Source organism: Tachypleus tridentatus, chromosome 1 (assembly GCF_004210375.1).
Source record: "Tachypleus tridentatus isolate NWPU-2018 chromosome 1, ASM421037v1, whole genome shotgun sequence".
NCBI classification, from domain to species: domain Eukaryota; kingdom Metazoa; phylum Arthropoda; class Merostomata; order Xiphosura; family Limulidae; genus Tachypleus; species Tachypleus tridentatus.
Window position 1 is genome coordinate 69,225,002 of NC_134825.1, and position 15,288 is coordinate 69,240,289.

Here is a 15,288-nt window from a genome sequence, read left to right on the forward strand (position 1 = left end):
ACAGAAACTTTATATAAATATAAGTTGGACTATTTACATGTCTATACAAATGTTTTTGTTCTTTAGTAGTAGACCTAAACTTTATTTTACATTGCTTTACATAGTATTGTATTTACCTATTATTATTTGTGTATAAGTGTTTTTAAGATACCATATTTGTTCCTTTGATAAATGTAACAGAGTTAAGTTGTTTACACATTATTTTTAGAAAGTAAAATGTATTATACTTTTGACTGCTTATGCTCCCCTTTGTCTCAGAACCAGCACATACTTATAAATTATGCTGTTTATCTTTGTCAGTTGTTAGTATATTTTAATACAATTATTTTTTATCTATTGATAATTATGTAATTCATTATATTTAATGTTTGGTTACATCAAATATGCTCTTATAAATAAAAATGCAACATTTTAGTATGTACCATCAAATTATAGTATTATTTGCAGATGTTTTTCTGTTGTACTGAAATTTGAACTTGGTAGGATTTTAATACCAGTTATAGCTAGTTTGTAAGCTAATATCATGTTAATTAGGTAGGATAATGAGGAAAAATTGAAATGTGTGTTGCACACACATGTACACATGCAGATTTAGAAGAGTCTGGAGTTCTTTGTGGAAAGTTGGAGGAAAATATTACTGAAAGAATGTGGTCATTTGTATTTAATTTGTGACATTTAAGTGGATATATTGTAAATACAGTTTGTTGAGATAATCTCAAGTAGAGGTATGTGCAAACATTTTGTACCATTAGATAGCTCTTGATAAGAGAACTTAGACTGCAATTTTTTATATTTTCATATATCAGTTTTGGATGGTATTTTTCTGAGATTGCTAATAATAAATCTGAATTAAATGTAAGTTCATCACAAATTTGTGTGGCAGAATTAATGTGATTTATCATTATTTTATAAGTTAAGTAGAATCCATAATATATATGTTGTTTAAGAAAGATAACATAAGGGTTCTTTTTAAATAGAAGTATAGAACTTTAACCTGGTACCTAAAAAAAATCTACTGAAAAATGAGGTTTATTAAACTATTAAATTGTGTATTAAAATCATTCTACTCCCTTACTAGCTTTTTAAACTATTAAAAACATTCCTTAACATCATCCTATGATAGTTGGTATAACATTCACTAACATTATACTACTACAGAAATTTGTGTTTAGGTCTTTAAGCTAGTAAAACAATCATTAGGATTAGAATGTTACTGTGGTCTCTTCAAACCAGTTACATTGACTTCATATTAGCCTGTCTCAGAATGTGTATTCAGTTCTTCACTCTATTAATACATTCACTAAAATCAGCCTATCTAAGGTTGTAAAACATTCATTAATGACTTGTTACTCTAGAATGCTGTGTTGAGACGTTCAATCTCGTAAAACATTTTAACATCAACCTGCTTCAAAATCTGTATTAATCTGGAAGTGTTTTACATTATGAAAAATGTTCTGTTTAACATCCACTTACTTGAGTGAAAATATTTATTAAAAAAAAGTTTTATTATTATTTTATTTATTAAGTTTAACCTAAATATACATAAATCTATATCTGAGTAAGGAATGAAGTTACTCTTTACTGTTATTGCAGAGATATCATGCATTAAAGTATTGATGTAGTCATCAAATGGTCATAGAAATCATTAGAAACTGAGGAGATAATCTATAACTGTAGTATAACATTGCAGTACCTGTTTGAAGTGTAAAATAAAAGTTACATTTTGTTGTAGAAAGTGGAAGGTCGAGTAGCATCTGATGAAGACTTGAAGTTGTCTGACACCCTTAGATATTACATGAGAGACACCTCTGCAGTAAAGGTATCATGGGATTTTACCCTTTAAACTTTTTTTTTTTTTTACAATTTTCAGGAAATGTGTATATATATATGTAGTTAAATTGTTCCAATAATAATGAAAGTTCAAATAATTTAAAAATACACTTACAAATATTTTAGTTTGTTTTTTAACTGTGTGTTAAAATAAGTGTAATTTAAATGTTTTAACTATATTAAAAGTACAGGTACAAGAATTCCTATTTTCTTTAAAGCCATTTTTGGGCAGTGTTTTGATGTTTTTAACAGTTTTTTATGATCTGCCATTGTCTGATTTTGGAAAATTTGCCAGATATACTCAGTATTTAAATTTGACAAGACAATAAAGGATTCCACTACATTTAAACCTGGTGAAAATGAAATGCATGAGCAAATAGTCTACAGCTTTCTGTGAAACTGACCCCTCGGCGTGGTTCCCTGTACGTGGTGAGGGGACCTTCCAGAGAACATTCTGTTCTTTCAGTTTACCTCCTCTAGGATTTAAATATCCACCTATGCATTTGCCATGTGTGGCAACCTGTGAAGGGGAAGAGAGGATCCTGGTGGTTGAGGAGTTCAAATCTAACACACCACTTTGGCCATGAATTTATCAATGTAAGTTTGACAAGGCTAACTTGCTTTCTTTCACCACTCTCTCAGAACTTGATCCTGCCATTGTGTGTAAGCCATTGATAGATGAGTGTATTGTCCAGGCAGCTGGTTAGTGTTTTCCTAAAACTTCTACATGTGTCCCACAGTATCCATGTTTGCCACATGATACGAAAAGCTCAAAAATGGGCTTGGAATATTTTTCATAGCTATCCTTACATTTTTAAACTGCATTGCATTTCAGAGGGCCCTTGCAAATGGTCAGCAGGTCAGACATCAAAGCTAGAAGGAATCTTGGATTAAATACACCTCTAGCATCTCTTCTACCACGAGTTCCAAAGTCATGTGGGACAAAATTTGAAGAGTTAGTGGCCAGTATACATCTGCCCCAATTTTGGTCTTGTTCTCTGATGATCAGGAATTTGCTGATGCTCAGAGCACTGCCAGTACTCTCGGTAAAAGCTTTTTTCATGCATCTAGCACTTCTACTTCATCTTCCATCTTTTTAGTCATCAAAAGATTGGCAGAACGATAGCCTCTTTCCTCTTGGACTGATCGTCTATATAACTTTAATTGCCACTTTTACTGGTATAACTTAAAGTTGCTCTTCATCAGTCCGACAGTAGATGAGTTGAACATGATGATATTCATTATGAGATGTTGCACCATCTCTCTCCTGCCTCTTTTGCTGTTCTTCTGGTTGTTTTTAACTGGATCTGCCAGGAGAATATTTTTCCCAATGATTGGTACCATGTTATTGTACTACCTTTTCCTAAACCTGGGAAGGATCCCAAGATTCCTTTGAACTACTGCCCAATTGTTCTGATGAGCTATCTCTGTAAGATCTTAGAGAGGATGGTTAATGCTCGTCTTGTTTGGTTCCTCCAAATTCAGCATGGGTTCCAAAGACAGCGTACCATCATGGACCACCTGATTTGATTTGAAACATCAATCAGGGAAGCCTTTTCAAGGGACAACATTTTGTTTTTGTATTTTTTTACCTTGAGAAAGCTTATGATACAATGTGGGAGGTATGGCATCTTGCAAGGCCTCCATTTGTATGGGTTGTGTGGCAATTTACCAACTTTTATTAAACATTTTTTTATGAACCAGCAAATCTAGGTCTGTATGGATTTGACACTTTCCCACTCTTTCCCACAGGAACATGGAGTCACTCAGGGCTGTCTTAAGTGTCACACTTTTCATTCTAAAGATTTTGTTTGTTTGTTTTGAATTTCGCACAAAGCTACTTGAGGGCTATCTGCACTAGCCCTTCCTAATTTAGCAGTGTAAGACTAGAGGGAAAGCAGCTGGTCATCACCACCCACTGCCAACTCTTGGGCTACTCTTTCACCAATGAATAGTGGGATTGACCAACACATTATAACTCCCCCACAGTTGAAAGGGCAAGCATGTTTGGCACGACGGGGATGCGAACCCGCGACCCTCAGATTACAAGTTGCATGCCTTAAAATGCTTGGCCATGCCGGGCCTTCTAATGATTAATGCCATCAGTGGATGACTGCCGCCCCCTACAGTTGTAAACTGTCTCTTTGTCGATGACTTTCACATCTCATGTCAGTCATTAAATATGAGGTATGTTGAGCAGCAGCTACAGACTGCCCTCATTCATTTACGGAAGTGGACTACAGCAAATGGTTTTAACCTTTCTCTCTCCAAAACTGTTTGCATGCATTTTTGCTATCAGTGGGGTAATCACCCTGATCCTGAACTCCATATTGGTGAAGTTGTGCTTCCTGTGGTCCCCAAGGCAAAATTCTTGAAGCTTATCTTTGACTGTAAGCTGACCTTTATTCCACACACCAAGCAGCTACATGTCAAATGTACAAGGGCACTGAACATCTTCTGTGTCCTCTGTATCTTCGTAATTTGTAATTGTCTTTAATGTATGCTTCAAAACTATGACTTTTTCCACAACATTCCATGTGCTGTTGTGTTTTCTTTTCTCAATGGGCCACACTTTTTTTATAATAGATGGTCTGCCATTGTTCCTTTTAGTCTTCATATCCAGGTGCAGTTATATGAATTGGGTCTATCTTTGGATGTCATAGCAGTATCCACAGATTAGTTCATCTCACCATAACTAATTACTGTTCCCAAATGTGATCTTTCTTTGAGTTGTCTGAAGAAGGCAGATACTTCTGATTGGAAGTATCACCTTCTATTTGCTGAACATCTTTCAAACCATGCTTCCATTCCCATTTATACAGATGGTTTAAAATCAGATGCCTCTGGGGCTTTGCCATTGTTTGCCATGATTCGGTTGTTGCACATAGAATCCCTTCTACAGTGTGTTAACTGCCGAATTGTATCCCATTTCTCTTGCCTTGGATCACATTGAAGCTATGCAGTACATGAACTGTACTGTTTATACTGATTCACTTAGTTCTCTATTAATTCTGGAACCACTTCACATTATTGCTCACCCTATTCTCCTTGAAATTCAAAACCGACTGAACCATTTCTCTATCATCTACTTCTGTCCAGTTTTTCTGGATACCAGGCCATATTGGTATTTGTGGGAATGAGTTTGCTGATGTTGCAGGTAAGTCAGTCTACTCTGGTAAGTTAAAAAAAAAGATAAATAAATAAAAATTAAATAATAATAATAAAACAAACAACAAAAAAAAGATGCTGCTACTTGGGGTAATTAAGATAAACATATCTCCTGAGGTTCAGTCTGGCCAGATGGTTAAGGCACTCAATTCATAATCTGAGGATCGCGGGTTCGATTTCCCGTCACACCAAACATGCTTACCCTTTCAGCCATGGGGACATTATAATGTGATGGTCACTTCCACTATTTGTTGGTAAAAAGTAGCCCAAGAGTTGGCAGTGGGTGGTAATGACTAGCTGCCTTTTCTCTAATCTTACACTGACAAATTGGGGATGGGTATTGCAGATAGCCCTCGTGTAGCTTTGCATGAAATTTGAAACAAGCCATATAAACCTAAAACATATCTCCTGAAGGTGACATGCAAGCTGTTATAAGCATTATGACTTTATAATTATTCAGGTTTTGTAAAATTTGTAATGAATTAGAAATTTTATTAGTAATATTGAAATAGATGTAAAGATTAATATTTAATTAATTTAATGAAGAATCTAAATAAAATTATTAAAATATTTTGTAATATATACAAGACTGTTAAATAAATATAAATAAACAAACATTAAGCATATTTTACTTAAAGGTTCTAAGTATTACTAGTTGTTAATCAGGTCACTTAACGTGGCAGTAATTTTATGTGGATAAACACCTTACTGCATATAGAGTCAGAAAATTAGTATTTACAGTGCACTTAAGGGGGTGGTGGTTGGGAGTTATACTAGCTAGTTTAGATCATTTGGTTGAGATTTTGGAGTAGTATAATGTATCTACTGTGCTACTACTTAGTGAGGCCTGGCATGGCCAGGTGGTTAAAGTACTTGACTCATAATATGAGGGTTGTGGGATCGAATCCTTGTTACACCAGACATGCTTGCCCTTTCAGCCATGGGGGCATTGTAAAGTGATAGCCAATTCCACTTTCTGTTGGTAAAAGAGTAGCCCAAGAGTTAGTGGTGGTTGTTTATGACTAGATGCCTTCCTTCTTGTCTTACACTGCTAAGTTAGGGATGGCGAGTGCAGATAACTCATGTGCAGGTTTGTGTGAAAACCAAAGCAGTTAATTAGTGCTTTACTACTATAATGGGGGCTGTAATGCCAACTTCAGGAGGCATGCACTTATATTACTTATGTTAGAGCAGTGATACTTTATTTTTTATTTTTCTTTGGAGAGCAGTCACCTTTCCACAACTGTGCAGGCAGTGAAGGGTGATATAGATGTGAGATGTGTAGGCTTGAGCACTTGCATCTTTTTCCTAGTTTGTTTCTTTTGGCTTCTTTTATGAATTTTTTGATGTGAGATTAGTGAATGGAGGTTAAGAATGATAAATGGTGTATCTTTGCAGCAACGTGGGTCGTACTTCTGCAGTCATCTTCAAAACCTAGGGTACATTTTATATCCCACATTATAGCCTGTACCTTGGGGATCCTTTTGATTTATGCAGCATCTTTGATTTTTGTTTTGGTTGTTTTGTTTATAATATAAGTCAGGGATTTGAATTTGCTGTTGTTAATGCACCCTTTTGATTTTGTTTTAGATTGGAGAAACTTAAAGTATAATTGAACAAAGACTAGTAGAAACTGTAGATACCAAACAACTTCTATACCCAAAGAAGTTGACTATAGCTGAGCATGCACACAAAGGATTCCAAATGCACTAATAAAAATATTATATAATTGACACTGAAGAATGCCAGAAACAAATGGGAAAAAACATTGTTAGAGATTTTTCTCAGGATCATCTACAAGTCTTTCAGACTTGTCTACTGACTTTGAAAAAGCATGATTAAACCATTGCTATCATAGCCAATCAGGTGTTACCATTCCTTTGAGCTTTCTGTTAGGACTGTGCTACTCCCCATGTATACAAAAGCATTCCTATTAAATCCCTCATACCTGTTGATGAACTTGGAATACAGTTTTAAATGTCATCTTCAAAACCACACAAGGCAGGAGCAGTTTAAAGGAAGCTATTCTATAAATATTTTAATTATGTAATAAAAATGCAGATGTATACATTATTTTTTAAATTTTAAATGTGATAAATATCTATTTAAAAATAAATAATGAATTTTATTAAAATCATTGTACTTAGTTTATTTCTCTCACTTTATTGGCATATTTAAATGTGGTATTTCACCAGCTCAGTTGCTTAATTTACTTTAAATCCATTAAAATTTTTGTTATTGTGCTTAAGGCTTTAATTCAGTCAGTTCACAGGAATGGTGATTATGATTCTTCATATATTGAAAAGTGATTTGCCATTTTTTTCTGTGTTTAAACATGAGGACAGTAATTGCTTTCTAGTAAAGCCATTGACAATATGTGGGGCTCTTTCAGGGTCTCAGATTCATTGTGTATATTTTTGTTTCAGTTGGCTAGATAATCATGTATTTGAAATCGTAATAGTTAATTTTTTCATTGATGCTGTCAGATTTAAAAGCTGAAGTAAACAATAAGTTTTGCTTTAGATGTTTCTGATTTCTATATAAAGCTTATGCTGAAAAAAACACACCCAAACAACTGTGATGCTTTATTCCACAGATAATGTTTATTTAGGTCAAGTGTGTCTTATGATTATTATGCCCAGAATGTGAGATTCAGGATGTATGGTTTACATCACATTGCTGCAAAAACAGCACTCTGCACCTTGGAGCTTTGGATATGTTATAAGAGTAACTATCACATTTCACTGTTTGTTTACACAAGAATAACCCAAGAGTTTGCAGTTGATGCAGCTGCCTTCCCTCTGGTTTATCTGTTCAGAATCAGGGATGTTTGTTTTGCTCTTTGGACAAGATTTTGAAACAGACAAGTTTTTTTAAGGCAATGATGCATTCAAGGAGCAAAATGTTTCCTCTGAAGTGTGATTCTTGGTTTATAGTATATATAACCCAACCTGTTAAGTATGTAGCTGTATGAATATTGTTATATTTTCCAGCTTTTTGTACAAAATTTAATGCATATAAGAAGTTGTAAATATTTTTCAAGAACTTTCAAAATGCTGCAAAATAAACTGATTTTTGAAGTAAATCCTGAAGTGTTGTAAAGTGTCTTGCAAGTGAATTTCATTTTAAAATGTTTTACTAGTTATATAAGCTGAAAGAATAAATGTGATATGAATCTTTTTCAGTTTGATTACTGTTCTTTGAACTTGCTTCTTTCAAAGCCATTGGTAATGATAGTTATGTGCAATTGAGTACATTGATGTCAGCACATACTTTGTATGAAAATGTTTCTGTATTATAGAACCTACTTTATCGAAGATTAAGAAGTTTAGCAAATTATGAAAATGCCAATAGAATCCTAGACAAAGCTCGTAGCAAAAACAAGGATGTACAAGAGGCAAGTATATATAAAAATTGTTTTCAGCTGGAGAATTATGTTATGAACAAAACTTTTTAATAATTGAATTTCACAATCCTAACTTAGAAGATGTGTTTGTTAAATATTTTCAAGTGTTTGGAATTTATAAAGAATTTAGAAAACATTACTTTTTTATTTATTGACAAAAGTTAATTTTCTTCTGAAATTTGATGTAGTTGATCAACCAATGGTTTATTGTGTCTTTGTTGTGAAAATGAGCAGTTTGTTAGGTCCATATAATTGTTACCATTGATAATTTTAGACTAATATATATTTTTTTTTTTTTGGAGGTATACATTGGTACTTTTGTTTTTTTTTGTGCTTGAGTTTAGGCAGAGAACCAACAACAGGAAGCATGTGAGAAATTTGAAAACATATCAAAGTTAGCTAAGCAAGGTAATATTATGGCTGGCTTTCATTTGTTACATGCATTTGGCATGTTGGTGAAAAAGTTATTTGTTAATGAACAAGTGTCATAAAATGCTTTGAGTATGAAGGTTGAAAATATTTATTTGGTGCCAGTGGCTTCAATGGTGAAGTGCAGAACATTCTAAGTGAGTCATTTGTACCTGAATATATTTTGTGCATAAAAGGTTATTAACTGAAAGGTGTTTGAAGTTGTAACTAGGCATGTATCTTTATTGAATGTTTTCACCAAATATTTTATGCTCACGTTATCTTGAATTAAGTGCTTTCTTGAATGTGTTAAAAATACCAATTAATTTTGTTTTTCTTACTCTTGGGAAATAACTGTGTGTTAAAATAAGATTTTCTAATTTTTTTCAAAGAAAGGAAATAAAGTGAAATAAGAAAGGTGACTTACAGAACTAGCTTGTGTGATGTTGAAAACTAACTCTGAAGATGTTTCTTAGTTAAATGTATACAAAGAAAAATACAAACTTAAATAAATGTGAAACTTACTATGTGGGTGTAATATTACATTATGGTAAAATTGATGATTTTAACCACACTTCTTTCCAACCCCACAATGCATTTTCAGTAAGAAATGTATGTAATAGGTGTAATAGCATTTCAGACACCTTTTTTTGCTGCTAACAATGTTTTTTCCAAAGACTAGAATGTATGTTACAGTTTGGATGTTGTTGTAGGAAAGATGTTTTCTTTTGTGTTCATGCTTATGTATAGTATTAAATATTATGGTAATTAATAATACAGTTAAATATTATGTAATATTACATGTTGTGGTATTATTCTTCATTAGCTTAGTCATTAAGCATTTTAAACTAATCTGTATTTGTTGTTTAAACAAATTCAACTGAAGATGCGAAGTATAAATGACAAAGCCCACCGCTAGTACAGCGGTATGTCTTCGGATTTACAATTCTAAAATCAGGGTTCGATTCCACTCGATGGGCTGAGCAGATAGCTCGATGTGGCTTTGCTATAAGAAAAACACACACACTATCTGTGCTGTGCTCACTACGAGCGACTTGAGGGAGTACATGGAGGGCAACAAGAGAGATGTAACAGCCAATTAAGTCGCCAACACTTGACAATGTGGGAGGGGCTTAAGACAAGGCAAGCATTCATTGAAAGCACATGCTACTATAACCATATCAACACAAGGGTTTATTTTGTATGGCAAATACAACCTAGGGAAAGTTTGAAACTAATTAATAGACTTAGTTATTTCAGTAGTTGTAGCTTTTGAAAGAGCTGTTTCCATCCATTATAATTATTATGTCTCGCTAGTTGTGTCTTACTATCATTCTATGTTTAAAATAAAAGACGGATGAAATATAATTTTATTAAAACTATACCTGCCCCCTACTAGTACAGCGGTATGTCTTCGATTTACAACGCTAAAATCGGGTTCGATTCCACTTGGTGGGCTGAGCAGATAGCCCTATGTGGCTTTGCAATAAGAAACACACACACACACACACACACACACACACATAAATGACAAAAACTTCTGAGTTTTTCACGTGAAGCTTTCTTCTGTGTTCAATATAGTATTCTTTGCTGTGAAGTTAATTCATGTTTGCATGTGTGTTTTCTTGTAATTATATTTTAATGACAAGCCTTCTCAGAACTAGTTTTACTTCCATCTTTGTAGTTCATGTAGTATTCTCTTATTATTTTAGAATTTTGTTCAGTGTTAATGTATCTCTTGGAAGAGCAATGAACAACTGTCATTTAAATTCAACAGTAATTTTATTGTAGTTAGTAACTTTTATGATGGTGTTTGAGCAGAATTGAGTTTTCTAGATTGTGTTTAAAAGTTTTATTTGTGATAAAAATAACATAATCCTTATACAATGTAACTTTAAAATTGTTCCAAGAAAATAAATTTATAGTTCATTTGGATAAGTGTTGTTTTTAGTCTTTCTTTAATTCAAAACCACTGATAAAGAGAGTTGTGTACAATAAATATATCAGCTATAGACTACAAAAATATCTCAACATAGGATATATAATTTTATGTAAAGGTTAAAACAAAAGATTAGTAAAATTATAATTGGACTGAAAGAAATATCCTAGGAAAGATATCCTATGAAAATAAATAATTGATTGCTATTAGGAAACATTATTAATAGTGTTATTGCTACAGGGTTAATTTAGTACATAATATGAAAGGTCTGGTTTGCTCTCTGTACATTTTAACCCTCAAGGTATAATGAAACAATTCAAAGCTAGATTTTTATTGTAGAGAAAAACATCATGTTTAATATGTAGAATAAAACACTAAGTTACTGCTAGAATTAATACAACTGCAGATTACTCTCATGTAGCTTTGCACGAAATTCAAAAGAAAATTCAAACAAACAGAATTAATACCATTTGATAAAGGTATATTTTATTGTTTTTCAGAACTACAGGATTTTAAAACTCGACGAGTAGCTGCCTTTAAGAAAAACTTGGTTGAATTAGCAGAGCTTGAAGTGAAACATGCAAAGGTTGGGAATATTATCTTTTACAAACATGAACTTAATAAAGAGGGAAGTGTATATCATTAAGACAAGTTTGCATTTAATTTAATATGTTAAAAAACACATTTTCTGTTTACATCTTATTAAAAAGTATAGAGTATTAAACTTTAGATAGAAGAAAATTTTTTTAACTTCACAGTAGTTTTTTTAATCAAGAAGCTGCATTAGAGATTTTTTTGCATGTTTAAATTATAAATTTCTACCAATGTTTATTTACTACCATTGCTGATTTTGTAAGGTATGATGATAAATTTAACTGCAAACTGTTAAACCAAATTTTCTTTGCAATGTATACTTTAATGGTAAATAGATAGAAACACAATTGTTTTTATATTTTGTGTTATAATTGTAAACTGATGAATTCAGATTTTTTCTGTTTTAGTTTGCTGTTTTAACTCATCTGTTAAAATAAATTGTACCTCAAATATATTTCTAATGTATCTTAGAATCATGATTTTTTTTCTTGTGATCTTTGCTGTATCTTTCGGTCACTAAAACCAGGTTCTATTTCTTATAATTGCTACTTCAACTATTTATCAGTAAAATCACAGTTTCTATCTTGTAGTCAGTGTTTTATTCTTTTTTAGCAGAAGTAGCTTCATTTTTATTTATTCACTGCTGTAATTACATACCATAATAATGAATGATGTTTCAAGCTGTGTGCTATTTTATGGCAGTATACCATTTTGTGTGTGAAAGGTATTGCACTTACACTTTAGATTTAATTCAGATGTTCTTTGTTAATAGGCTGAAGTACAACTACTGAAGAATTATTTAACATCCATCCAGGAAGATGATTTTAGGCATTAGTTTTGGCTGGAAATGGCTAGTTTATTGGGTGTTTCAAGGGCTCAACTGAAACTGCTGACTAGAGAAAAAAAGTACGTCAGACTGACCAGTAGTCTGTGCTAAAGTCTATACCAGAGTCCACTTGTAGTGAATCAAAGCTTTGTTAACCAAATTGTGAAGACAAATTGATTAAGTATTTGGTTTTTATGTTTGAAAATGTCTATCCTACTGGCTGTATTGTATGTACAAGAAGCCTTTATGACAACTTTGATATAACATGGCTGTTCTGTTTGGAAAAGCAAACCTTTCTAACAAATTTCTGTTATATTGTTACTGTATTGTATGTAGAAGGGTTAGTGGTTTTTGTTGTAACTGACTCTATTGTTTATAAAAGAGAATGTTTATAAACATCTTCTGTTACAATGACTTAAATTGTACTACTGTTGCCATTTTATGTCAGTGTGTCAGAAATAGATTATTTTTAAGTGTTAGCCATTCACCATTCCATATGTTTGAAATTTATCATGAAAGTTTTAGTCCTGCTGAGCACGTTGTTTATAATTCCCAATTGATTTGAAGAGAGAGAGAAATGAAACAGCAATAGAACTTGTTTTTCTTTATCTATTGTTTTCAGGCATACATTCCTTGTATCTTCTTTGCTTTTATACATATTCTAACATACATTGGCATAATAGAGTATATTCAATGTTTAGTATTTTGGCTTAGTAAGTACCACAGACTATTTAGTATTTGAAAAGTATTACTCAGTTACTTTTTTTTGTTCTTTTGTACCTCGATCAAAAACTGCTCTTGCTCAATGTTTTGAAACAGAAAATTAGTTTCTTTATTAACCACTTAAACTGTTTTGTCATACAGTAATAAGATTTGTAAATTCCACATTTAATGAATTGCAAAGTTTCATTATTGTGAGGTATGAATTATACAAAAAAAAATTACTTTGTTACACTTGTTTTAAAATGACTATTTTTTGTGCATTTGAAATAACTTGAAGAGCTTTTGAGATCACTTTACATTTTAAGCATGTTTTTTGAATTTAATTTTGGGTTAAGCTGTGACAATTTTTAAACTAAAAACTTTCTGCAAAATTCATGACAACAAAAAGTACATATTTTGGGTTTTCAATGGTGAAGAGATTTGTGATGTTTAAAGATTGGTTACCCTAAAATGTTCTGTATGTTATTTAGGATGTATATGTCTGTCTTGTTAGGATAGTATTGAAAAAACAAATCATTTTGCCACAGTGATTTTGTTCATAACCAGCAGTTATTGGTGTACAGCACTGATTAACTTAAAATAATTGTTTTTTTAAATTAACTGTAGAGTGTCTTTAGGCTATAGTGAATTTTGGGGTGTTTGTGTTTATTTTTTCCTTTATACAGTTTTGTGATAAATTGAACTTCAAAATTCGAGCTTTATTTAATTAAAGTCCAAGCAACAATTACATGCTTTTAACTAAATGACAAGTCTTGTTTAATATTGTTATCTGAATATCAATTAGTTTTGTGTATTTGACTGAGATATCAACCCATGAGATTTTATATTATTTTTAATTAGCATAAAGGTAAACGTGCAGATTATTTTAAAAAGTGCCACCTAAAATACTGTATGAAAGTTGGAAAGTAGTATTTAAAAATTTAAAATTCTACATTAGTATATGTAAACACTGAGAAACATACAAGTGTGCTCCCTTATAATTAGAAAACTTACTTGGCAGTGTACCTTTACATCTTTTTCTGTGCATTAAACGGGTGTCATCTCGTAACAAAATTTATGCAAATTTTATGTTAAGTAATCAGATTTAACTTTTAAATGACAATGTAGGCATTTCTGGAACTTAATTATACATTGCCACCTGTAATACAATATGTTTTGTTACATAAATATTCAATCTGTTTGCTTAGTCTGTCAGGTTAGTTTTTATCATGTTTTAATCAAGTAATGGGAAAATTCAGGTAACAGAAAATAGTTTACTTGTTACTTACACATACCCATAAGTCAGTTTGGTGGATCTTTTAAGAACCTGTTAATATTATATTTGTATGTTAAGTTGAATACAGCATTTTGTAAACAAAGTATCTTTCTCTATAAATATAGTTTAGAATATAGGAATGTGTTTTGGTTTAATGAGTTTCTAATTCTCTAACAGAAGTTATTATGCATACTTATTTCTTTTATTGAGTGTTTTCAGAAAATGTATTAAAAATATGTTTGGGGTGCTGCTTCTTAAACAGAATTAAATACAATTTCTATTTTTCTCTCCATTTTTTCTATTATTCAACAAGTAAGTTCTTCAAGTTGTATTTTGTTTTCTTTGTTTATGTAGTTGAGTGTTATTAAACACAACTCTTGAGTTATACAAGTGAGATTTTTTAACTTGGATCAGTGAACTGTATCATGAAAAGTGGTAAGAAATGTTTTGCACATTTTTGTGATTAAATTTTGATATAGGTGAACATGGTGTTTTTTTAACTTTTTTATGCACTTGGTTAGTCATTTTTCTCAGATCTTTATAAATGCCATGAGACTAGGTAAACTAAAAAACATTTCCAAGACATAAAGTTAAAAGCAGGTAGTTTTCAATTTAGAAAAATATTACATCAGTAAGTTATTCCAGGTTTATTAGAACTGCAAAAATAGTTTATTGAAGTGTGTCGTATAAAAGTATTTGAAAATTTGGAGACATTTTGGATCAAAATTTCAAAATTTTTATTATTAAAGAATGTTAAAATTAATATATTTAAAAAGGTGCAAGTGTTAGTGTTTTTAAATGTTCTATTAGTTGCATTGCTTGTATAAACAAAGGTGGTTGAAAACATAGGGTTGTTGTTTTCATTTTTTGTTTACTTTATGGACTTATTGCATGATTTAGCTATTCTTATGACAGGAATTTGTTAAAAATAATGAAATGTAAAGTCTCAAAAGAAAAAAATAGGGCTGGTATGTTGTTTTCATTGTTATTTGTCTCTGGAAGTCAAGTAGTTTTAATGAAAATGATATAATGTCCCAGGTATAATAAAGGAATTTTGAATGTGGTGCTACACTTATGTTTTTCTAATTATATTAAAAAAGTAACATATGGTAGTTGAGGTGTATAAGATAGAAAAATTA

At 31.7% G+C, this 15,288-nt stretch overlaps 1 protein-coding gene across 3 annotated transcripts in view; it reads left to right on the forward strand.

The window, feature by feature from the left end:
* LOC143251549 (sorting nexin-6-like) overlaps nucleotides 1–15,217 on the forward strand; it is a 38,864-nt gene extending 23,647 nt beyond the window's left edge. For all 3 annotated transcript variants that reach the window (XM_076502823.1, XM_076502837.1, XM_076502830.1), the window contains 5 exons: nucleotides 1,733–1,819; nucleotides 8,300–8,399; nucleotides 8,753–8,812; nucleotides 11,252–11,337; nucleotides 12,118–15,217. In XM_076502823.1, the coding sequence (XP_076358938.1) occupies nucleotides 1,733–1,819; nucleotides 8,300–8,399; nucleotides 8,753–8,812; nucleotides 11,252–11,337; nucleotides 12,118–12,180 (396 nt within the window). In that variant the 3' untranslated portion in view covers nucleotides 12,181–15,217. The remainder of the gene's footprint in view (nucleotides 1–1,732; nucleotides 1,820–8,299; nucleotides 8,400–8,752; nucleotides 8,813–11,251; nucleotides 11,338–12,117) is intronic.
* Nucleotides 15,218–15,288: the final 71 nt, after the last annotated feature.